The sequence below is a fragment of the Drosophila mojavensis genome, unplaced genomic scaffold, assembly GCF_018153725.1.
Source record: "Drosophila mojavensis isolate 15081-1352.22 unplaced genomic scaffold, ASM1815372v1 contig_136, whole genome shotgun sequence".
Classification (NCBI taxonomy): domain Eukaryota; kingdom Metazoa; phylum Arthropoda; class Insecta; order Diptera; family Drosophilidae; genus Drosophila; species Drosophila mojavensis.
Window position 1 is genome coordinate 8,092,401 of NW_025318667.1, and position 26,281 is coordinate 8,118,681.

A 26,281-nucleotide genomic window follows, 5' to 3' on the forward strand; every position below is an offset into this window, starting at 1 on the left:
GTGTGTTTGTGTCGACGTGTGTGTGTGCTTCGCCTAAATTAAAAGCTCAACAGCCAAATTGAAGCACGTTCGTTGACGTTAATTTGTCGTGCCTCACATGAGTAATTGCGTAGGTATATGCATGTGTGCCTATATGAGTATATAAGTATGTATGTTTATGCGCGCGCGTGTGTGTGTGTAGGTCCTTTTGTCTGCAGCACTGTGCCAAGACATCGGCCATAGACAACGTCAACGTCAACGACAACGACAACGACAGCGACATCATTAGGTCGCATTAGTTTACATGTCGAGCAGTCGACATTACCATGCTCCATTTCCCATTTCCCGTTTCCCATTTTCTATTCGTGATTCCATCTGCTTTATTTCCACTCCATCTCTATCTCTCACGCTCACTCTATCTGTCGCTCTCCAATGTTTAATTGCATTGCTGAGCATTAATAGGAGAAAAGCAATGATCATTTTTTTCTCTCTTTGTTCTGATTGATTGGTTTATAATTGTTTGACTGATCGACATGCTGTTGCTAACTGATTCTAAGTGCTTTTAATGCTGCCCAAAGTCAATGCTAACAAATTGCAACAGGCTTATGCTAATGGCATTGACTAGACGCGCTGATTGATGGGAGCAAATAGAAGTAAAATGTGATTATGTTTTGTGTGATTGAGCATGATTGGCTGGGCACTTGATGGAGCTGTATTTGCTAAGAATCCTGGACTCTAAATCTTAGATTTTCTATTCCAGATTCTAGATCTTATATATACATATATATCCTATATCTTAGATTGTAAATCACAGATCCTAGAACGTATATCCCGGATCCGAGACTCTTCCATGATAGATTACACATTCTAGATTATATATCCCATATCCTGTTTTATTCCTAGATTTCCATAATAATAATTGGTCTTAGACTCCAGATTCCAGATCTTAGGTTCAAGTTCATATATCCAAGAAACGAGGGTCTTACAATTGGCTCTGAAAAGTTCTTCTAGCTGTGCTTATGGATTGTTTGTTTACTGCATTGAGCTTGATTGATGATGACTGAAAGGCAAATATGTTTCCTTTTGATTATGTTCCTGGATGAAGCACATAAGTACACTAAATTTATTGAAGATGAACATAGAAGCGCGAGAAATTTGTCAAAGAACATCGCCGATTGAACTGTGTACAAAATGCGCTTCAATCATGATGTAAGGTTGGTGCTAAAGCGCTGGCGGCCAACATTTATGGCTTGCATTATGCAACATGGCCCAGATAAATGCGTGCGGCACAGCTGGCGCCGCAGCCAAAGAACATAAATTGCATGTGTTATCGATAAACGATAGCCGTCATCCATTGGCCATCGGCCATCGGCCATCGATGGCTGGCAAAATGCAAACGTGTTAACAACGCGCATTTTACTGTTTGCACGAAAGAGTTAGCTTGGATACATGTGTGTGTGTGTGTGTCTGTGTGTGTGTGTGTGTGCGAGCGAGAAGGCAGCAGAATTGATTTATGGCCGAGTGCATATTAATATGGCGTTAAAATATGATGCCAAAAATTTATGTGTGTGTGAAAAAAAAGAAGACCGAAACGAAAATGGCAGCGCCTGCAGCATACAGCAGCTGCTGGAACCACTGAGCCACAAGGACAGCACCACACTAAACATTATTGCCAGCGGCGGCTGCTGCTGCTGCTGCTGGTGCTTGGTGCTGCGGCAACTGCTGCTCGCCCAAAGGAGCATCAGATTTATGGCGTTAAATTTAGCAGTCATGCGATTTATGGGGCCGGGTCGCACATTTGCGTTTGCAGCTAGCAAATCGCAGCCAAAAACCACAAAACGACTAACCACTCACTCACTCACTTGCTCTCTCACTCACTCACTCTCTCTTTCTTATTCTCTTTCTCTTTCTCGATGCCTGGTGTTGCCCGCGTCTCGCAGCAGTCAGTTCGATGAAACCGAACATGGACAGCTCGAATTGTATCCTAGTCCAAGATGTCAAATCGCAGCCGCACGATCTGCGCGGCGGCTCTGGCGGCAAGGGTGGCGACAACAAGGCGCAGGCGGGTGGCGGCGGTGCCACCGCCTATCCCACGGAGGAATCGATACAGACCAGCACCTCGGATCATGCAGGCAACAATGGCGGAGCAGCGGTAGGAGCTGGCGGCGGCGCCACAGGCATACAGCAGCAACTGTTGCTCCAACAGCAGCAACCGCACGCCATCAATCAGCCGTTGACGCCGTTGGACGCGACCAATACACAGCTGCAGGATCAACTGACTTATGGCGGCGCAGCCGGCGGCTTGGGCCAGCAGCAGCATAATCTGCTGCTGCAGCAGGCGGGCCACCATCATCCGGCACTGCAGCAGCAGCAGGGCGTTGGCTTGAGCGGCGGACAGTGGCCCCAGGTCGTGGAGCTGAAGGACTTCAATGAGCTCTACCATGCCAACATACCGGCCTATCAGTTCTGGACACTCGAGTTTCGCAACAAGCATCCGGCCTTCATACGGTTCAACTTCACGCTGCCCTGGGGCGCCCACTTCGCTGTCTATTCGCGGCGCAATGTGGCGCCGTCGGTGACTCAGCACGATTTTGTGGAGTTCATCAAGGGCGGACGACTCGATAGCCATTTGCGACATCGCCGCGATGCCGGCAACGTGACCCACAATGCCAAGGATCTGGGACTGACTGCAGTTTATGAGAAGGAAAAGGAGAAACAGCAATTGCAACTGCGACGTCGTCGCCGCAGCAACAGCTCCGAGGAGGAATTGGACCAGGAACAGGAACAGGATCTGGATCGTGCCGATGATGACTTAAACGATAGCAGCGATGAATCACCCGCTGGCCTAGACTCGGCCGAATACTTTGAGGGCAAGACGGGCACAGTGGCACACGCACTGAACAAGCGTTCCGCCGCTGATGGTGGTGCTGGTGGTTTGCCCGCTCTTGATATGGACGCCATGACCGTGAATGTGTCGCTGTTGCAATATCTGGACACTGGCTTGTGGTTCATATCCGTTTACAATGATGAGCTCGTCGCCCATTCCGTGTCGCTGCTCGCCGAGGAGGCCGAGGGCGTCAGCACCACCTGTCCGAATGATTGTTCGGGACGCGGCAGCTGTTATCTGGGCAAGTGCGATTGCATCGATGGCTATCAGGGCGTGGACTGCTCCAAAAGTAAGTACATACAACTGCCCATCTAACTAATGCCAACATCTTTCACCTTCGCCCCTTCCACCTTGTCGCCCGTGACCCATGTCCACTCTACGGCTGCAATTTAAATTAAAAACTTACGCCAAAGTTGAGCTGTCAACATCACCTGCTTCTGTTTGTTTTGGCACCCCAGTACCAAGCCCACCCAAAGCTGAAACCCAAATCCACTCGCAATGCGACCCTCAGCTCTACTCTACTCTCTATGACTCACATAGCTGTCCGTTTGCTTAGCACGCACAGTGGTGCATAGTGCCAGGTCTATGCTTGAAAATAACATATCGATACATGTTTTGATAACAATTCTATCGATCAATTCTAATAGCCAATCTAGCCAGAAATGATTAAAGGTCAATTCATATCGATATTTTGTCATAAACAAAAACCATTTGTTATCGAGAAGATTCCAAAAGTGAGCAACAGCAGATATCGATAACATTTAATGACGCTAGCACTGTTGTTGACCATAAAATAAGCAATTCAGGAGGATATTGATTCAAATTACAATACACGCTTGCAATAACGAAGACACCATCGCTATCCCATAGAAAAGCTGCTGATAATAGCTTATTTACAGTATACATTTTCGATTACAACAATCAGTAAACCTACAAATTGAATATAGTATCAGTTGATGTTATCGATAACATTTTTCATAAATTACCTTGAACAAATCATAACTCCTGAATATCCTCCTGCGTGAAAAACAAAATATATAAAGTTAACTGTGCCTTATTTGTTATCGATAAGCGATAGCTCACACTAAAAACCTTGCTTGAGCATATCGATTTCGTTTATATGCCATGATTTTAATTCGTATATAAAAATAATAAAATCTCTTGCATTACAACAACAATTTATAGTTCGATAAATCGATATACGATTCAAACGTGCCTCAGCAGTCAAATTCATTTCAATTTATTGCCGTTGCGCCGTTGCCTTTTTAATATCAAATTAAAATTTCAATTGAATTTTGTTGGCTTTTCCTGTCTGTTTTGTTTGCATTCTGTTGTTTTTATTGTTTTTGCACCACTGTGCCGTAAAGTATTTTTATTATTTATTTACAGTGCGCACTGCTTCCACCTCTCCCACTCCCACTCCCTCTCGCTCTCTCTCTTTCTCTCTCGCTCTCTTTATTTTTTTTCGTTTTGGCTTTGTCTGACACTTTTCAATACCAATTTTCGTTTTACTTCAGTTTGTCGCTCTCTCCTCCGCCCTCCCTCTCTCTCTCTCTCTCTCTCTCTCTCTCTCTCTCTCTCTCTCTCACACTGCCGGTCTCTCTTTAATATTTGCCCATTTTGACTCTTTGCAGGCGTTTGTCCGGTACTCTGCTCGGCTCATGGCCACTACGGCGGCGGCGTCTGCCACTGCGAGGACGGCTGGAAGGGCGCCGAGTGCGACATACCCGTGGGCGAGTGCGAGGTGCCCAATTGCTCCAGCCACGGCCGCTGCATCGAGGGCGAGTGCCACTGTGAGCGCGGCTGGAAGGGACCCTACTGCGATCAACGTAAGTGTCAAGGCAAACCAAAAAAAAAAAAAAAAGAAAAACAAAACTAGCCACTCTCTATCTGTGTGTGTGTGTTAGAATAACTATGCATGTGTGTGTGTGTGTGTGTGCTGCTGCTGCTGACTTGGCATAAAAATGCTAAAATTATTTATTTGCCTTGTTTGCAATTTTCGGGAACTGTTTTCGGTCCCAGGCCTTTTCGCCCAAATGTTGACTTTGGTCTCCGATAAGGCAGCAGTTGCCGCTATTTTTCGGGTGTACGGGGCAGCAGTAGGGGCGTGTCCTGGTGACGCCAAAATATTTCAGTTATTATGCCGCCCCAACGTTTAGTTCGTGTGTTGGATGTGTTTTTATTTTATTTGATTTTTGTTTTTGCTGGTCTCTCAATTCCAACAAGGGCAACCGGACGACGTTGCATACTTTTTGGGGCGCACAACTAAGCGAGGGGGGTGGGGGAGGGGGAGCAGTGGCAGGGTCAAGGGCCTGTGGCTGCGTCAATTAAAGCACTTGACTCTCACTTGGCTGTTTAACGCTCGCTTCGGCTGCTGCTGCCCCAAACAAACTGACAAAAAGTAACAAAAAAAGATGTCGAAAAAAATTGGAAGTGCATAAAATATGCAGCACACACTTACAAACACACCCACACACACAAAGAAGTAGAGGCGCAACAAACATGTGTATATATTCCTGGCTGGCTGAATACTTCTACATGTGATGGCTTGTTGCCCACTCCATGTTGCGCATGTGTGTGTGTGTATGTGTGTGTGTGTGGACTGGACCCTTGGCATACAAAACAAGCGAACAACAAACAGAATAAACAACAGCAACAACAACAACACCAACACAACTACAAAGCAAACATAAAACGTAGAGAATCGAATTTATATGTCGAAAGCATATTTCACATACAAAACGCTCAACAAGCCAAGACCTAGAAGTTAAAGAAGAACAAGAACAAGAACAAGAAGAAGAAGAAGTAACAAAAACACACAAAAAAGTGTGCAGAAAAGGCAGAGGCAGTCGAGGCAGGCAACAGAAGTGGCACAAAGCGAGAGGACAGAAAGAGAGAAGGTATTAGCAAATTTATAGAGTATCTGTCGCTGAGCTCATTAGCTGTAGAGAAGGAACTTGAAGAGCTCGAAGAACTTGAAAAATGTAACACAGAAATTAGAGAGCGAAAATAGATAGAACTTGAAATTCCAAGCAATATCGATAGGAAACAAATGGGAATGCAAATTATAGAAAATATTAATAATATGAGAATTAGTTACAATATATTGAAAGAGACCAAGAAATAATAAATAATATATTTATATATGACAATTAATATATTAAAGGAAACTTAATCATATAGATATATACGTTGTCTTACATTAATATTCGATTTTTTTTTTTTTTCAACTTTAAACTCAAATAAAACTATAATATTAATTAAAATAAAAAAGTATATATGGCGGATGAATGTATTTTTTGCATATATTAAAAATATAAAATAAGAAAATTAAAAGTAAATCTGCAAAATATATTAAATTGAACTAAACAGAGAGAAAGCTCTGCTTAAACTTGGATCTTCTAATAAAAAAAATTAATTTTTTATATTAAATGGACTTTGTTTAGATTTCTATATAGACATATATATATTGATTTATATGAATATATCATTTAACTCTCTCAGAATATTTATAATGAAATAAAAAATTTATATATATTAATATCATAGCTCATGCAAGCGCAGCTTATATGGAGCATAGGCTCAAAATTTGCCCAAATTTATATATATACATGTATAGAAATTCCTAAATATATCGAACTATAGACATCTGTTGAATGACTGAGGACAACAAGTAAAAAATCCACAAGAAAACTAAAGAGCTTTGAGTGTAGAGCATTTCAAAGCTTGAGGCAGGCAAAGAAAAGCATGGAAGACGCTGAAGGCAGCAGAGGCAGAGGAGTCAAAGAGCGGGCGGGAGTGTGGGAGCGAAAGAGAGAGAGAGGGAGAGAGGACAACAAAATTGCAACAACTGCGCAAAATTACCAAGTTGAACTAAACTGGAATTTCATTTTAATGACCACTTTCGTACGTGTCCAACATACTAATCATGTCATGTGTGCCATTGTGTGTGTGTGTGTGACCTGACCCCGAAATTGGTGTGTGCCAAGAGTGCATGTGTATGTGTGTGCGGGCGGCTAACGGGCTAGCGGCATGTATTGCCAGCGGTTCGTGACGGGCTTTTGTTTTGCCAAGACTGTTACGAGGTAAACCCACCCACACACACACACACACACACATAGCTGGTCTTATGAGCCGTTGGTTGTATCTGTGCACATATTGTATGTTACTTTTATACATATGTATATGTATTTATGTATGTATGTTTTTATGTATTTGTATATGCTTTGCGACTAACAAAAACCCATTTTGTATTCTTCTCTCTTTCACATCCGTACGTCCCAACCAACCAACCAACAACAACAACAACCACAACAACAACAACAAACTGAAATTCATCCCGCCGGCTACTGCTCTGCTCGTCGGACATCGTGGCGTGCATTTTGGAATCGTGCAGATGATTGCCTTGATCCATTGTGCTCCGGCCATGGCACCTGCGTGGCCGGGCAGTGCTATTGCAAGGCCGGCTGGCAGGGTGAGGACTGTGGCACCATTGATCAGCAGGTGTATCAATGCCTGCCCGGCTGCTCCGAGCATGGCACCTACGACCTGGAGACGGGACAATGCGTCTGCGAGCGCCACTGGACGGGACCAGATTGTTCGCAAGGTGAGTGCAACATATGAGGAGCACCTGGCAGTGCCACACACACCCACCCACACACACACACACACACACACAGACACACACCTCATACAAATAACCGGAATAACAATTGCACTCTGTGTTTCTCTCTGTGCATGTATGTGTGTGTGTGTGTGTGTGTGTTATTTGTATATTGTTTGCGGGTGTTACGTGTGTGTGCCATTTGTTGTTTTTCCTCTTCTTCTTCATTTTTTTTTTTTTGCGCTTTTGTTTTGTTTCGCTTGTTGTGTTCCGGTGTCGTTCCGAACAACAAGCTGCTTACAAATGATTCTTCAGTTCGAGCATTGAATTCAAATGAGACGAGCTGAGAAGTGTTTGAAGCGCCCGCACTTAACATGTGTGTGGACAATGGGTGGGCGGGGCAAAAGTTTGGGTAATGCTTGTTTTTTTTGGCAAATTTTGCCAAGATTTTGTACTTTAATTTTCATAGTTTTTATAAAAAGGGGCAACGTGAAATGGAAATGCGAAAGGTAATCGATGATAAATAAAAATTTGAAGTATTGATTTGAAGTCAAAATATCTGTGTCGAAAGCTAAACTATTGAAGCTTAAGGCATCAAATGACTTAGTACTAAAACTAATGTAAATTTGTTAGATTTGAGACTTATATTTCAGCTTGGATCCTGAGTCAGTTTCAGCAGAAACTCAATTGGGTATATCCTTCTAGGTAATGCTCTTTCAGAGCTTATTTATAGTCGCATATCTTGCCTAGGCAAAGAGATGTGCTGCTAGACAGCTACAGCTTCAAGCAATTCCATTGAAAAGCTGTAAATAGTTGGGTACAAACTGCTAACTGATGCTCGTTTATAGTTTGAGGGCAGCTTCATGCCTGGAGTAGGCTTGAGTGGGAAAGCTGAGGAGCTTCTAGAGAGCTACAACTGCTAATACTAACTATTACTTAAACCGGGTATGCTCAGCTAACTAACACCGGCTCTGACCTTCAATTCTGGCTTGAGCAGACAATCCCATGTGCTTCTAGTAGTTCTTAAGAGTTGCAAAGTAAATCCTATTAAAAACAAGTAAGAAAGCTCTAGTCGAGACTGCTCGACTACGAGATCCCCTGAACCCTTGGAGCAATAGATATTTCAATACTTTTTCGCGACTTTCAGCTTACACACACACACACACACACACACACACACACGCACGTACGCACACACAGGTATACATACACACACACGCATACAGACACACATACACACACACACGCATACAGACACAAACGCATACACACACACACATACACACACACATACACATACAAGCAACCACGGATAAACACGCATGGGCTGCAGTGTGCGCTTACTATGAGAACTTAATTGTTTAATAACTTCTTTTATGGACGTACGATCTTCATGAAACTTTTTAGATTATGATTATAACATGAATATGCATGTAATTGCCAAAGCACAAGTCTCTAGTATTTGAAATACGCTTTTTACAAAAGTGAGGGGTGGGGGGTGAATTTAGAGGTAGGGGGTAAATTTTAACAAAAACCGAAATTGTATAAATTGCATATAAGCATACATTAAAAATTTGGAGACTCTAGCAATAAAGGTGTAGAAGATATAATTTTATAACTGGGTTTCGATAAGGTTTTTTATCGATAAAAAAAGATCGAGATGAGTTATCGATTTTTAATGATAAACTTGATATGCGCGCTGTAATTACGGACATTTTAAAAAAATTTGAAGTCTCTAGCTCTTATATCTTCTGAAATCGACGCGTTCATACATACGGACAGACGGACAGACGGACAGACAGACGGACAGGGCCAAATCAACTCAGCTCGTCACCCTGATCAAGAATATATATACTTTGTGGGGTCTGCCACGCCTCCTTCTCCCTGTTACATACATTTCAACAAAACCATTATACCCTGATTTCCCATTGAAAATGGGTTCAGGGTATAACTAGAAGCAATTGAGGTTAACTAACTAATTAATACTCCTTCAAAGTTTAGCTTGAGTATATGAGTTTCGAAAGTCTTTCAGCATAGTTTAATATAAATAGGCAGAGCTAATATGCTCAAATTCATACAAGTCAATTCATGAAAGTTAGCTCCATATTCAAGACAAGTCAAAGAATATAATATATTATAAATATTAAATAATAATAGAACTGCTAAGTAGCATTGCCTTATGATTAGAGACTGAAATAGAGCAGTAATTCAAAAGGTCTCAGTAAGGACTATTTCATATGCTGATCTTCCAGTGTTGTAAAAGTCCTGGAAGGCAAAAGACTTGTAAGCCAGAGAGACGCTTCCATCGAGTGTGGGACTTAGAGAAACAGCGACTGGCTGTGTTGCAAGCCTAATTAAATAATAAAAAATAATAATAATAAAAACAAAATGAAATGGAGTCTGAAAGCCCCACTGGGAATGCAACCGGGGAAGCAGCGGCACCATGCCCCGCCCCCACATACCTTTGTCATTCATTTCGAATCTATGTCATATCATCTAGTACTAAAAGTCCATGAGGACGCATACCTTTGGGCTGGCAGCTCAATCAAATGAGCTGTTCGCTCCACGTTTATGCGGAATGGCTGTAAAACAAGTTGGACGAGGCGCACAATGGGGGGCGTCGTGGGTGGCTGTGTGTGAGCCATAAAAGCAGATGGCAACTAATGCAGTTATTATCAGAGGGCGGGGCGGGGCGGTGTGAGTTGGTGCTGGAGCCAGATGAAGCATTGCGTATGCTTACACATAATGATGGTTTATCGCATGGACCGAATCCAAATTAGATGATGGCCATAAAGCCGAGCCTTCAATTAGGCCCAGTCAAAAAAAAAAAAGAGAGAGGGAGAGGGAGAGAGTGAAATAAAGCCAAGAGGCCAAAAAGTCAGCCAGCAGCAACAAATTTACCGATTACCAAAACAACAACAGCAGCAGCAGCAGCAGCAGGAGGAGCAGCAGCAGCAGCAGCAGCAGCAGCAGGAGCAGGAGGAGCCAAGTGCTGAATGCCTCGGGTCCATAATCATTTCGAAGGATGGCGGCCCAATAAAACATACAGCTTACGATGTAACCACTCGCAAACTGAACTTGGACACGGCGACAAAGACCAGAGTGCTGCCAAGTGGTCGCAAAAGGGGCGGTCGGGGAGGCGGCGGCGGCGGCAGCGCGTAGGAGTCTGCACTGTGAGGCAAAAGGGCAAAAGGACTCGCGTCTGTGGGCACGCACGCCTAATTTGCTTAACTTTTTAGCACCGACAGGCGGCAAATACACACAGCCACGCCCCATCAGGTGGGTGGGCGGCTGGTTGGGGGTCGAGGCGTAATGAAGCAGAGCTTCATAAAAATTCATTATTTATTTAATACGCAGGTTCGCCTGGGCAAATAAAATAAATTTACGCCTGCGACGCAGCCAAAGAACAAAAGTCAACGTCGCATAGTGGAGTGGGTGGGGCTGGGCAGGGGCATTGTGGTGGTTGGGCCGGTGGATTCGGTGGGTTCTCAGCCACGTAAATGTTACATTTATAATGTTGTTTTTATGGTTCACTCGCTGGGGCCACATTTTACAGCCATAAGCCACGGCCAGCGAGTGCCAAGTGCGAAGTGTAACGAGTAGAAATATCTCGTTGTTATTGCCAGGGGCGTGGGTGGGTGTGTGTGTGTGTGTGGGTGGGGTCACACTGCGCAGCACTTTAATGAATTTAAATGCACATATGTACAAATATAATAAGCAGACTACGACTTGAACGTGGAATCTCAATTTACTTAACATATCCCTCTCCTTCTCTCTCTCTCCCTCTCTCTCTCTCTACAGCTGTCTGCAGCTTGGACTGTGGCCGCAATGGCGTCTGCGAATCGGGCAAATGCCGCTGTAACACCGGCTGGACGGGCAACCTCTGCGATCAGCTGCCCTGCGATGCCCGCTGCTCGGAGCACGGCCAATGCAAGAATGGAACCTGCGTCTGCTCCCAGGGCTGGAACGGAAGACACTGCACGCTGCGTAAGTATCCAAAAAGAAAATCAAGCTAAATGTAATTGAGATTTACCAGAGAGACTAAAAAAAAAAAAACTGGCTGGCAATTAACTATTTATACGAGGTTTGTGCATTGCCAATGCGAAACTGTTTTGTCCGCTCGCTGGCCATGTCTTCAGTGCTCCACTGCGGTTTACCGTTAGACAGTTGACCAACGACTCTGCTTGACCTCAACGACAATTGCGATTGCAGTTGCAGCTGCTGAGCATTTACAACTGATGCTCAATCGATTAGCAATGCGCCAATCTGAAATGGCAGCAAGTAAGACAGTTGCAGTCGGGTGCTAACGACTGCCGAATGCTCATTCGCGGTGCAGAATATTGAAGGATGTTAACTTTCTATGTAGAATATAGTTCATATGCTATATTTTCGTGTTGTAGCTCGGAAATTAGTATTGTTTATATTTTTCCTGATTTGCGTAGATATATCTAAGATCTCATTTAGATCTTGGTCTGTCAGCGTGTTTATAAGCATTACGAATTTGAACTCTCTAGCACTTCAAAGTAACACTACGCTCCTAGTGAACATTAGGAGAAAGTCTTGACTATTTATCACACCGATTATATATATATTCCGCATCGAAAATTAGTATCGATAGCGACAAAATGTGACAAAAATATTTACGGGCGATGTGACAGACGGACGGACAGTCGAACGAACAGACAGCTGCACTGACAGTCAGACAGACAATCGACGGATAGGCGGTCGGACAGGCAGATGGAGAGTCAGATGGACAGTAAGACGGACAGTCAGACGGACAGTCAGACGGAGAGTCAGACGGACAGTCAGACGGAGAGTCAGACGGACAGTCAGACGGACAGTCAGACGGACAGTCAGACGGACAGTCAGACGGACAGTCAGACGGACAGTCAGACGGACAGTCAGACGGACAGTCAGACGGACATCAGACGGACAGTCAGGCGGACAGTCAGACGGAGAGTCAGAAGGACAGTCAGACGGAGAGTCAGACGGAGAGTCAGACGAACAGTAAGACGGACAGTAAGACGGAGAGTCAGACGGACAGTAAGACGGAGAGTCAGACGGACATCAGACAGACAGTAAGACGGATAGTAAGACGGAGAGTCAGACGGACACTCAGACGGAGAGTCAGACGGAGAGTCAGACGGAGAGTCAGACGGACAGTAAGACGGAGAGTCAGACGGACATCAGACAGACAGTAAGACGGATAGTAAGACGGAGAGTCAGACGGACACTCAGACGGAGAGTCAGACGGAGAGTCAGACGGACATTCAGACGGACAGTCAGTCGGTTAAAAGGGAGGAACGGACAGACAAACAGCAAGACGAGCAGTGCCCAAAGCTAATATACTCATTACACTTTCCCGAATGAGTATAGAAAGCATAGCAACCGCAGCTGACATTCCACATTTCACATCGAGTTCGCAACAGCAACAGCAACAACAACAGAAGCAGCAGCAACAATTTTGTCGCGTTGTGTCAAGCCAACCAAAAACATTGCGACATTACAGTTGCGCTATCTCCGTGCGACAAGTGCTGCGCTACCCTTCTATCTCCCTCTCACTCTGTGTCATCCTCCCTCTGACTGTTGTTGCTGATATTGCCTGCAAGTCAAAGCAGTTGTTGTTGTTGTTATTGTTGCTCGTGCTTTTTATCAATATTTTTTGCACTTGCGCCAAAGTATTTTGTACATGTTTACGCCATTTGGCCAAGCGAACTGCAAAAGTGTCCCAGCACAGAGGAGGACACCCAAAACTAGGGGCGTGCCAGCTGCCTTAACGCTCTGCACTTGACAGTTTTACCCGTCCTGATTTAACCAAGCAGCTGAACAACTTTTCGCCTTTCTCCACTTCGTCTTCTTCTTCTGCTTCATGTTTTTTACTTTTGCTTTTGCTGCTTCTCGTTTTGGGTTTATTTTGGCAACTGTCAATTAAAGCGGCCAAGAGTCCCGCATTGGGTGGCTCAGTGGTTGGCTGACTGGCTGTTGCAGTGCAGCATGATAAGTAGCTATCGATTGACAGTGATTAAAACTTTAAAAACAAACAGTCATGTTACAAAAACATTTGCTGTGTGTAGAAACCGAACTATATAAATGTGTGTGTGTGTGTGTGTGTGTTAGTGGGAGACCCTGGCGACGGCGACGACGCGGTTCAGGCATGCATGTAATGGCATTACACATAGTTCTGCCTCAAAGGGGGCCATGTCTACGTATGTTGCCTGTCTACAGTTATCTCACTCGCACTATAGCGCTTACTCTGTCCCCTCTCTCTCTCTCTCTCTCTCACACACTCTATCTGTGTATGTGTGTGTGTGTGTGTGTGTATTACATTTCGTTGACGTGTGCAAAACCAATAAAACTTCCGACGTCATTTCACTCAGGCCCAAGCAAAAGACACTTATCCCAGCCCCAGACACCGCCTCCACCTCCGCCGTCTCCGTCCGCCAGTTGCAGACCTCCCGGTTTTTCGTCCATATATAGTAGTGCTTGGAAGCCGCCATGTCGAACGCCATTCCCAATGGGAACTTCCTCTGACAACATACGGCCAAAAACGTTTTGAATCGATTCAAGTGTTGCAGCAGCGCCTCGCAGGGCGGCTGCGGTGTCAAAGGGGGCGAGCGGCTGGGCTTTTGGGGCTTTTTTTTTTTGTCAGTGGAGTGGTAGCTTAGACGTGCGAGTCACGCTTGCACAAGCACAAAGTGCCACCCAATATCCTGGCACACACACACACACACACGCACACACACATGCGAGCACGTTAACAAATACATGCATGTATGCTTGTATTTTTAGAAAGTACTTAACGACTTTGCAGTCCGGCTCGCTCTAACACACTCTATCTGTCTTGCTCTAGCACTTCACATACGCGACACACACACACACACACAATGCGGTAAAGTTTATTGAATTTGAGCAGAGATTTGTAACAAATTACACGACTGCAATCCCGAAATCTAGATACATTTTTATGTCTCTCAATCTCGAGGCCCCACAGCAGCCCACTTCATGCCCCCCTCCGCCATCAGTAGGTGACATCTAATGTGGGCAAAGTTTCCCAAAATAGTCGTCGACATTTTATGCCGCACTTACGTTAAGTTATGTCGCATTTCTCGTTTTTTTCTTTATTTTCTCTGTTTCCTTCTGTTCTTTTTTTTTTTTATTATTAAAAGTCGGCGCCGAGATTTTACTATCAGCCATGGAAAATGCTAAAAAATGTCATATATATTTTGCTCAGATATATGTCATGCGATTAGAACTATAAAACTATGGTTATAAAGAGAGGCATGGTTTTATTAGCTGATGAGAAGAGTTAAGATTGCATTCGGTTAAGTGCTGTGGTAGCTGCTCTAGAGACCAGCATTTAATGGCTGAACTATAGTTGAGTTTAGTAGCCAAATTTTAGTTAGTTTTAGAACTAAGCTTGTTAGGTAACAAGGAATAATCACGCCGAGTTTCAAGTAAAACACACGTCAAACATCTGAGTTACTTGAGTCTGTTTATGATTATCAAACTATGCTCTGCTATCGTAGTAACTTGCGTATGCAAATTTACGGCCCAAGAGCTACTGGAATAGTCGAGTTACTTGAGGTAAGCCGAGCTTGGATACCTGAAAACTTGAGTTAAGTTGAGATTGGTTACTTGAGAATCCTTCAGATTTCACAGATTCCTTACCAAATTACAGCCCCACAGCTGCTAGAACAGTCGAATTACTTGGGTACAGCCCAAGAACTGCTAGAACACTCAAGTTACTTGGGGTTAGACGAGCTTGGATACGTGGAAATTTGAGAGGTTCTTCAGATTCTTCGATGTTTGCCAAGCTACAACTAAAAAGGTGCTAGAACAGTCGAGTTACTTGAGGTAAGCTGAACCCGGCAGCTACAAATCCCATAAGTTCCTTCGATTCCACGCATTTATTGACAGCTATCGAGCTACTCGTGGCTAATCGAAGTTTTCGTAATGGCATTTGCTTTGGCATTGCAGTGGATTTTCGTGTTTCGTGCTGGCTGAAACTATGCAACTTTTTGACAGATTTCTGCATGTGGTAAACTTAGCATAATGCCAATGCACACGCATACACACACACACAGAGAGAGAGAGAGAGAGACAGAGAGAAACACACACGTGCACATACTTGTCTGAGAGAGGTCTCATGTAAATTGTTTGTGCAAAGGCAGCAGCGTCAGCAGACATCGTTCAAATATTGGCAGCAACACTTGACGTTATTGCCAATATGTGTAGTGTACAAACACACACACACGCATGCACACGCGCGCAGGCCATGGTGTGTGTGTGTGTGCGAGTCGTAAACAGGAAGGCAGTTACGACAAGGAAGTCATTTTATGCGCCGCAAACTTTTTAACATACCGGAAGTTGAGTTAGCGTCGAGGTTACCCATTTTGCAAATGACACATGTCAAGTGACATTAACTTTGCGTCAAATGCTCAAATGCTGCCATGTCATTGTTGTTGTTGTTGTTGTTGTTGTTATTATTGCTGTCGTGGAACAAACAAATAAACCCCAAACCCCAACTCGCAACTCCCAAGCTCCAAGCCCCAAGACCTATCCACAATCCAAGCCCCAGGCCCAGCCAAACGAAGGCCCATCAACGGTGGCATCTATCGTTACGTTTCGTTTGCTTTTTATGTTTACTGTTTTGTAGATTTCTCCACATTTCGTTTATGATGTTGTGTATGTGCGTGCGAAGGGCACTTTTGCCCTGGCCCTGGCTTTGGCTCTGGCTCTGGCTCTGGCTCTGGCCCTTACTCCAGTCCCCATCCTTAGCCCAGTTCAAGTCCCAGCCCCGAATATCTCAAGCGCCATGCCCGAATGATATCCTTCACCCGCTCTCCACTCACGACGCACTTGAGCGCGCCTGGAAGAGTCGTCAAACATTAACATTATTTTTATATTAATGCTCTTCACTCGCAGCACGTATGAAATAAAAAATAATCAACAAAACAACAAAATGTCAAGCGCCCGCTGCAGCTCACAAACTACTCGCGTTGTTACTTTAAGCTCGTTCATTAAATTTTAATCGCCTCGATTCGCTGGAATTCACAAACGATTTCAGCATTTCGATTGCTTCACTTTTGCTGTTTGCTCGCTGGATTACGGATCTTCTCGGTATTCGTTGACATTTGTCAATCTTTCGCATGTGATGGGCTTATAAAAGCCTGCTAAATCGAATTCTTTTGTATTCGTTAAGAGGCTTCTCTCTCTCTCTCTCTCTCTCTCTCTCTCTCTCTCTCTCTCTCTCTCTGTCTGTCACTACTTGAGAAGGATCTCTTTTGTCTGTGGCAAACTTGTCGTTAGGCTGCTTCTTCTTAAACTCTCTCGATGTTAAGCTTTCTTCTCTGTTTTTCTCTCTCTCTCTTACTTACGTTCCTTCTCGCTCTCTCTCTCTCTCTCTCTCTCTCTGTCTTTTTAATAATTTATATGCAGTTCTTTTCTTATCCCTCTTACTTTTCTTCTCTGAAGAGACACCATGTTCAATATTTCTCTCTTTAATCTTGCCCTCTATCTCCTCTTTCTGATATACTTGCTCTAGATCTTTCTATCTGCTCCCTGATATTCAATTTTCAATGTTTATATCAAACACCTACTTACTCATTCACTCACTCTTTCTTTCTCTCTTCTTCCTATAGCTGGTTGCGAGAACGGCTGCTCACGGCACGGTCAGTGCACTCTGGAGAATGGCGAATATCGTTGCGATTGTATTGAAGGCTGGGCGGGCAGCGACTGCTCCATAGCCTTGGAAATGAACTGCAAGGACAACATTGATAACGATGGCGGTAAGTGAACTCAATCGAAACGAAATCTCTTTTTGGCAGAGCTGCGAAACGAAAGTGTACGACTAACTCTATTCATGCGCAGATGGTATGACCGATTGTTCAGACAGCGAATGCTGTTCGCATCCAGCCTGCTCCGAGCACATTATGTGTCTCTCCTCCAACGATCCAGTCGAAGTGCTGCTGCGCAAGCAGCCGCCCTCGGTGACGGCGTCGTTCTATCAGCGCGTCAAGTTTCTGATCGAGGAGAATTCGGTTCAATCGTACGCCCACATGGACGAGTACAGCGAGAAGTAAGTACAATGCCAAAATCTATATTAGCGTTATATCCGGGGCCCTTTTATATCCATATATGCTGTATTAATTCCTAGTGCGCAGTTTAGGTCAACAATATATCGAATGGATGAGGCTTATATATTGAGCAATTGTTTAATAATTTTTAATTTACATATTATCGACTTATCGACTTATCGATTTATCGAGTTTGTGATTTACTGATTACTTTCAGTTAAGATTCAAGAGTTTTGGTTTAGTTTTAGTTTTCTTATTATCGATTAGCAATTGTTGTGCCGCGACATTGGAATAAGAAGATTAAAATGATGATAATGATAATGATGATAACAATGATGATGATGATGATGATGAAGTCGGTTATATGTTAAGCGTATATAATACTATATACTCTATGCTTGTATACATAAATGTACTTGTAAATCATTTTATATATATAAACATCTACAACATATATATCTATAAATATATATATAAAGACCTGCATATCTCTAACATATATAATAACTGTACATTCATGTATGCACCACAGAGACGAGTCTCAGATCATCAGATCTGTTGCCGATTTTCATTTAGCCATTATATATCGCTGCCTAATCTTACGTTTTGTGGTACTGCATCAACGAAGAGAAAAAGCTCAAATTTTCTATAATATTTTATGATTGCTTTTATCGTTTTATTCACTTTTCCTTTCACAAAAAATCTTATATTTACATTGTGTATATACATATATGTGTATATACATATCTGATGATATGTATATATGCATATATATCTATATATAATAATTATATAACTCTAGATATATATTTGATTTTTCTTTATGCTTTCACAAAAGTTGTTTAATCCTCTACAAAAGAAAATTGTTATTGAAACTTGTTTACATATGTTTTCAAACTTTCAACTAAACACATTCAAAAGTAGTCTCAACAAATCAAAAAAAGAAAAAAAAAATTGAAAAAAAATACCAAAAAAAAAATATCAAAATACCCGCAATCACATTCCCACAATCCCTTACGCCTCTCTCCCCTCAATGAGTCTATCATTTATGCGTTGGACGTACTACAAGCTGACCTGAAAAAAAAATGAAGAAATATATTTGAAAAATTTCCAAAGAGAAAACAGAAAGAAACAAAGTGTTGAATTAACGTTTACGTTTTTTCGTCTCATTCTACTTGTGCTTGAGTTCTATTATTTCCACTTTATCAGTTCCCTAAGTTACTCTGGTTTTACAAAAATACCAAAAAATACCGATTTGGAAAACCAAAATACTAAATGTCGCCTAGAGCGCCCAAATTATCTCCTAGTTTGAGCTTTTTCTTTTCTTGCCTGCCTCAAAAGTAGAAGGAACTTAAAAAAAAAAAGCAAAGCTTTAAAAGAGCAAAAAGAAAATAATTTCTGTAATTTTTTAAAATTTAGTATTGCTTTAAACTGCTTATAAGTTTACAATTTGTTTTACTTTCTCCTTGATTTTACGAAACTACGTTTGTCTATTATAATATGAAGAGTCCATCCAAAAAAAAAAAAAAATATTAAAACTGTTTTTCAAGAAATCCAAAGCGAAAATAATGATAGCACTTCATTGAGTATGTGTGTTGTCTAGTGTTTTACCTCCTTGTGTTTGTCTAACCCCAAAAAAAAAAAAAAAAAAAAAAAATCTATATATGATGACAATGAAATACTAAAAATACAAACGTTCGTGATAAAAAGTGCAAGAATAATCATAATAAAAAATATAATGAGTACAATGATCTCTTGCCATATATATATATACTACATAAGAAACCATATAGGTATTTGATTTCATAGGATATATTTAGGTGTTTTAACCAATATAGAGAGAGAGCTGAACTAAACTTGGTCATAAAATATTACCTATATGTATATATACTATATATATATACTAAATATTTACCAGTTTACATTGAGTTCTTTCTTTGGATCTCATTTGCACTTGGTTCGCCAGAGGTTTCGCCTCATCATGAACTAGTAGTTTCATTGTTTCGTTCATTTATTAAGAGTTGAGCGAACTTCTGCTCGCCGAGATGTGAGTGAGAATTTATGTTTGATTTGCTTGGGTTCGGTTCGTATCGTATTTCTTTGCTCTTTGTTTCCAATACAGTTTGATTTGTTTTCAGTTCTGTTGATATTTCTGGAACTATATTCGATAAATGTATGCGAAATGCGAGAACCAAATAATTAACCACGGTCAACTAGTCGAAAGTGTACTTTTTTGTTGTTGTTTTTTCATTTTACGATATTGTGATTGTGAGTCAAAAGATAACAGAAGAAGAAAACTAACAAAAAATTGACAATCAGATGGAAATTTATTATATATATTCAATTATATATATAAACTAAATCCATTTTGACTGTGTGTATCGATTATTTTCATTTTTCATTTTTGATTAAGAAGTATCTCTCATTTTTCGTAACTGTGTGTGTCTAAAGCGAATTGATTTTGTTGGTTTTCTTGACAGTATTCTTTATGATTTGTAAGTAATATTAACATACGATATCCTAAGTTCAACATTTAACCAACTAACCATATACTACTAAAAATGAATATCGAAACGTAAATCGCTGCAATCAAACAATCGAAACCCCCCGCCCCACGCCACAAAAAGAAGTCCAAAGATGCCCAAACGCTATCTCAAGTCTAGAAAGAAAAAAAAATACCAGATGTTAAATACCAAAAAATTAAGTGTGTTTCGTCAAATGTGTTTTTTGCTTTTATTTTTAACGTGTAACGTTTAATGTATTTATTATTTCAATTAAACAATTGCTTTAGTTTCAAGCTAAGCTAAAGTCATCTAGGTATGCCTCATACACATATATCGCCAAGCGATACCAAAAAACAAAAAGTATATATTAAAAAAAAAAAAAATATCTCAACTATGATTCAATTCGTTAACGAAAAGCATTTTTGTCTTTTAATTTCTTTTTTATTGTCCTGTCAATTAATTGTGTACTGTCCTACTCTGTTGCTGTGGCTCGATACCTTCATGTTGTGTGCTAAAAAAAACAAAACAAAAAAAAATCCAAATCAATCAAATTTCAACACAAAAAACTTGTTGCATTTGCCTTGCAATCAACCTAAAAAAAAAAAAAAAAAAAAAAAAAAAAATTGATTTACAAAAACAAAAAAAAAAAAAAAAAATACTACGTTTCAACCTCGTGAACTTGTAGTCTCTTCTGGAGCTCGTTCACACCTTGGTAAGTCGAAAAAATAAAAAAAAAAAAAAAAAAAAATTTTAACTTGCAAGGACATACAGGCGTAAGAAAATACCAACAAAAAAAATACTTTTTGTCATTTCTTTTGGCCTGAGCCTCGTAGACGCCAACAATTTTTGGTTTGATTTTCCATTTTCTGTTCAATACATTCAAAGTCATCTAACTGCATCGAGTTTTTCAGTTTTCTTACTCCACATTAGCATCATGCATCTCAAAAACTTTCCAATATACAAAAGTTTCTTTCATAACATATTCAATCTAATTTTTTTCGACTTTTTTTTTGTATCTAATCAAAAGATCTCGCCCAATATTCATTATTATATACTTCATTGTTAATAGAAAAGAAAACAAACAATTTTTTACATTCGTTAAAAGTTACAGCAGAAAAAATACTGCAAAATATTAGAAATTCAAGGAAATACTATTTCAGTACTTTCCCATAGAAACATATGTCATCGGAAATCCTATATAAATCCCATATGAATCATATAAATACATTAAATTTCTGTAGTATTTTCTGCTGTAGTTTATAACTCGAGACGCTCCGTTCCACATCCAACTGTTCTCAGTCCAATGCATACACACATACCTGAAATTTGTTGTTCGTTAATACTCTCTCATTTCTCACTTGATTATTATCAATTAAACCATTCAAAGTGCCCCAAAAGTTTACAATTCATTGATGTAAATAAAATAAATCCCAAGCCCCAAATTAAATATGCCAGCAAAATGTAATTAAAGCCAAAATACAGGGAAAACATATCAGAAGTACTATATGTATATTTTTTAATATATACATACATATATATATTTTTTTTTTTTTTGATTGCTCTCACGCATTTTTTCCTTGTCAAAGGAATTCCATTAAAAGGCATATATTCATATATATTTTTTATTTATATTTATACAGGGCCATAAACAAAAAGTAAAAAATAAAATGAAAAAAAAAAGAAACGCAACTGCAAGAGAAAAATTATATTATGGATATAATCCAACTATATATTTGTATTTGTATTTGTATTGTATTTGTATTTGTATTTGTATTCAAATTTGTATTTGTATGTCTTATGTGTACGTGTCTATGTGTATTTAGTTGGTTATTCACTTTTGTTACGCCCACCGCCCCCAGCCCAGCCCAGCCCCCGCGCCCTCTCTCACACCACCCTCTCTCTCTCTCTCTCTCTCGCCCGCTCGCTCATTTTACGATTAACAACTATTAACACGCATACTAACAGCTACAAACAAAAACAACAACAACAACAACAATAACAACAACAACAACAGCTACAACAGATTCCACAGATACCTCACAAGAAATGTTCATTCGATTATTTTTTCGATTATTTCGTTATCGATATTTTTGGCATGAGCATACATACAATCGTGCATTTGTTGAATTTATGTTTTACGAATCAGTCACTCGCTCGCAACACCAAAATACTCTCCAACTTTCTTTCCATCTCTCTCAAGCTCTGTCTCTCTCTCACTCTCTATCTGTCTTTCTCTCTCTTTATCGTATCACTCGTTACCACAACAACAAAAAAGTTCACCATTAAACTAAGCAAATTTCTTTGTCATTCCACCAAATCCAATTGTTTTTCTAGTTTGGTTCTTCATTTGGTTTTCGACTCATCAAATTTCTCATTTCGTTTCGTTTTTTGTTTTTCTCAAATCTTGCGCCCATCCATCCATCCAGTCCAAATCACTTCAACCACTCTCTATACCACGCTCTATATTGATCTTCTTCTTTTCTTCTTCTCACATTTATGTGTTTTTCGGTTTTGATCAAAGCTTTTTACTCGAATATTTTCAGAATATATATATATAAAAAAACCTCATCTAATATATATATAATGTATTTTTTTTTTTCTACTATATTTAGAGAGAGTAACGAAACATGTTTTGTTTGTCGATTTTGCAAATATTTTCATTTTTCATATCAAATATAATGAAAGTATTATATAACTGAAATTAGTTAGCAAGTCGAGACTTGCAACAACAACAACTACAACAATAATTACAACAAAAAATAGGTCTTCAGTATCAAAAGCAGCTACTTGAATATATATATAGCTCTATCTCTACATGTAACTGAACTGAAGAACAAAACCAAAAATCAATTATAATATAAAGCAAATGAAATTAAAAAGAAATACTATATATATCCTTATATGTTCCCAAAAAAAAAAAAAAAAAAAAAAGAAATCAAATGAAATAAAATATATCAAAACAAAAAAACCCCAAAATCTCCTTCCCAACGTTATCCCAAGTGTCCTATTTGTCTGCGTCTAAGCCATTTGTTTATATGTTTTCCAAATACAGCAAACAAAATATCACACACAAACACCTACACACACACATACACTCACACACACATATTCACCTGTCCATATACAGATAACGCTCAATTAAAGCACATCCCAAAAGGATGTTTAACAAAAAAGAAAAAAAAAATACATAGCAAAAAAAAAAAAGTGAAAGAAAAAAAAACTAGATCAAGAACATTTTTTTACAACAATTCAGAATGCAATTTTTGTCCACGAACTATATTTAAATTCTTTCCTTTTCTCTCTCTTCTGTTAACTAAAATTTCTCTAATTAAATATATATATATATCCATTTTTTAAGTTAATATGTTTTTATGCATTTCGGTTTAATTACGTATGAAAAATGTGATATTTTCCACGGCTTTAAGGTAATTGATTGTCGGAAATGGGTTCAAAAATAGGTCAAAAGGCTTTTTGCTCGATTATAAATAGCTCACTAATTGAGTTAAGTAATTAACTAATTGGCTAAAAGAAAGAAAAAAACGAGAAGGCAACATTTAATTAGATAACTATTCTTGTTGAGGTTCGGCACAGCCGAAGTCTGAAATATCCCAGCAGTTGCATATGAAGTTTACTTAGCTTATTAATCGTAAGTTGGTATGATAGGATATATATGGGATAGGCTATATATGAAGTGAATGTAGTGAATACATATATATTTAAGAAACCTTCAATGAACAGGCGAATCGAACATTGCATTATAATTCCAATTTATGACTAATCCCAATTCTAGTCTATAATCTCAATTGGATTATGTATATTTTCAATCTCAGTTTCTTATCACATCGTAAGTTGTCAACGTATAATCCTAATGGGATCTCATTCTAGTTTACCGTTACTTATTCCCAATTGGATTTGAGTAATATTATCAGAAAGTTTCATTGGTTTTCATTATTATATATGAGCTATATGGATATTTTGGAGTGTGAAATTAAAAAAAAAAAAAAAAAAAAAAAATCTTTAGCATCAGTTAAATCTTTACATGATGTTTACCTATATAATGAACAAAAATAAAAACAATATTTTTATAGAAGATTATCCATACTTAGAAAAGGCACTATTAATACATATGTATATACCTTATAAATCAGTCTGAGTTTTGTCTACATATGCCATATATAACTATTAAAAGAAAACACGATAATATATGCCTCTGCTCGGATTACTGTTACTATTTAAACATACTAAACCTAGACTAATATGCATACTATATTAGTTTTTAGCATAAGTTCTGATGCCATATTTATTTATTACAGCACGAGCTAATATGACCCCTGTGTGGGGTAGGTGCTTGAAATCCCTTTGTAGTGCTTATATCTCTTGATATATACATATATATGCATATATATACTTATCTATCTTTAGCGCTTAAGTTGGGTTGGGGTTGGGGCTTGGGTTCGCTTGGCTGAGAACTGCTGTCTGACAGCATATAACCATAATCGCTGGCGACTCCTGCTAACTACTGGCTGTCAGCTCCTGCTCCAGCATCAGCGACCCTGCATAACTCGACCGAACAGCAGCAGACACCGCAACGCAATTATAAGGTAGTCCGAGGAGTCTTTGGAGTGTCAGACGTGGTGAATGCCATGGAAACTGGGTGACATTGTTATTGCGATTGTTGTTGCTGTTGCTGTTGTTGTTGCTGTTGCTCCGATGATAAAACGAAAGCCAAGCAAATGCGATACGGGCTGCTCTGTCTTGGCTAGAACTGTGACTGGGCCAACAGGCAGCAGCGAGGGGTTGGTGAAGGAGGGGTGGGAACATTACTGGAGCTGGTGCTGGTGCTGGTGCTGGGATTGGGGCCGGGCTAGATGCCCCACGAGTGTCGCCTTGTCAACGTCTTTGGTGCGCGGGTTTTTGGCTTTTGTCTGCCTTTTTACCTCGTTGCCTTTATGCTGCTCAAGTGCCAGCGCTTTTGCTCAAATACAAAAAAAAAAAAAACACAGAGAGAAATAAAGAAAACGAGGAGGGGGCTCGGCGCTGGGCCGGTGGGCGGGGCTGAGTATCAGCGAACAATAGCCATGGCGGCACATTGAAAAGTTTTTGCTACTTGCAACGGGGCAAATGCAAAAATTGTTAACAATAGAAAATAATACAACGAAGCAGCAGGCAAAGCAGCAGACGCAAAAAAAAAAAAAAAGAAAAAAAAGTGAGCACAAGCAGAGGCGGAGTGCCATACAACAATAACAACAACAAGGAGAGCAGCAATAGCAGCAACAACAACAACAATAACAACAATATAAAGCTGACTAAAAATTAAACAATAAACAATGGCGGGGCGACTATAGATTACTTCCTGTTTTGGCTTCCATTTTGGGTTGACTTCAACTTCTGCTTCTTCCTGACAACGAATGGGGCTGCCAGGGCAGCACATAGAGACGGGGGGGAGAGAGGGGATAGGAAGTGGGTGACTGTCATGAATGTGGCGTCTGCCTTGGCCCTTTGTTGGATTTGCTGTTGAAAGTTGCTGAAGAAAGCCATAAGGAAGCGCCGGCAGCAGCAACTCTCTAGTCCTGGCAAACGGCGCCCCATTTCCTTGGGACTACTACGCACACACTCACACACACACACACACTCAGGCACACACATAGCTATAGAGATTCCCTGTGGCACCCGTTTTGCATTAGGTGTGGTTAGTTTACCCGCTAAGTGGTTTTTGCCAACCAGCTAATGTAAGTCCTTCTCTGATTCTCATATTTGTCTACTGTTGCACTCCCTCTCTCTACTCTCTTGGCTCTCGCTCTCGCAAACTCGCGGGCCGTGTCCTTGGCAGTCGGGATTTGCAGCGCTGAGCCTTCAGCCCTTGTCCCTTGTCCCCTGTCCACTGTCCTTTGTCTTAGACTTAAACTGATTAACCGGCGTCCGTCTCATCATCAGCAAGTGGCCAGACCCTGAGGCCAAAATGATGACAGTTGCTGCGGCTGAGCGCAAAGAAAGCCAACGAGAAAATGCAGTCAACAGCAGACTTCTCACAACGGTTTTTCGTGCTCTGAATAAGCTTCAACTTCACAGATAAACTCTTGAGAGCTTAAGAACTGCTTGAGATTCGCTAAAAACCTTGAATAGCCAGATGAGAGCCATTGAATACTGTTTATATATGTAGATATATATATACATATAAATATAGTTGTGGTAGCTGGAAAGAGAGAATTAAAAAGATGCAACGAGGGAGAGT

At 40.6% G+C, this 26,281-nt stretch overlaps 1 protein-coding gene across 6 annotated transcripts in view; it reads left to right on the forward strand.

The window, feature by feature from the left end:
* The window catches only part of LOC6584966 (teneurin-a), a 301,718-nt gene that overhangs the window by 235,606 nt on the left and 39,831 nt on the right, over window positions 1-26,281 (forward strand). For 3 of the 6 annotated variants that reach the window (XM_032732662.2, XM_015161024.3, XM_044009053.1), the window contains 7 exons: window positions 1,920-3,155; window positions 4,501-4,695; window positions 7,263-7,472; window positions 11,271-11,456; window positions 17,111-17,257; window positions 17,340-17,547; window positions 20,735-20,761. In XM_032732662.2, coding sequence (XP_032588553.2) covers window positions 1,920-3,155; window positions 4,501-4,695; window positions 7,263-7,472; window positions 11,271-11,456; window positions 17,111-17,257; window positions 17,340-17,547; window positions 20,735-20,761 — 2,209 coding nt within the window. The remainder of the gene's footprint in view (window positions 1-1,919; window positions 3,156-4,500; window positions 4,696-7,262; window positions 7,473-11,270; window positions 11,457-17,110; window positions 17,258-17,339; window positions 17,548-20,734; window positions 20,762-26,281) is intronic. The other 3 variants (XM_015161025.3, XM_002010566.4, XM_015161023.3) reach the window with 2 other exon arrangements.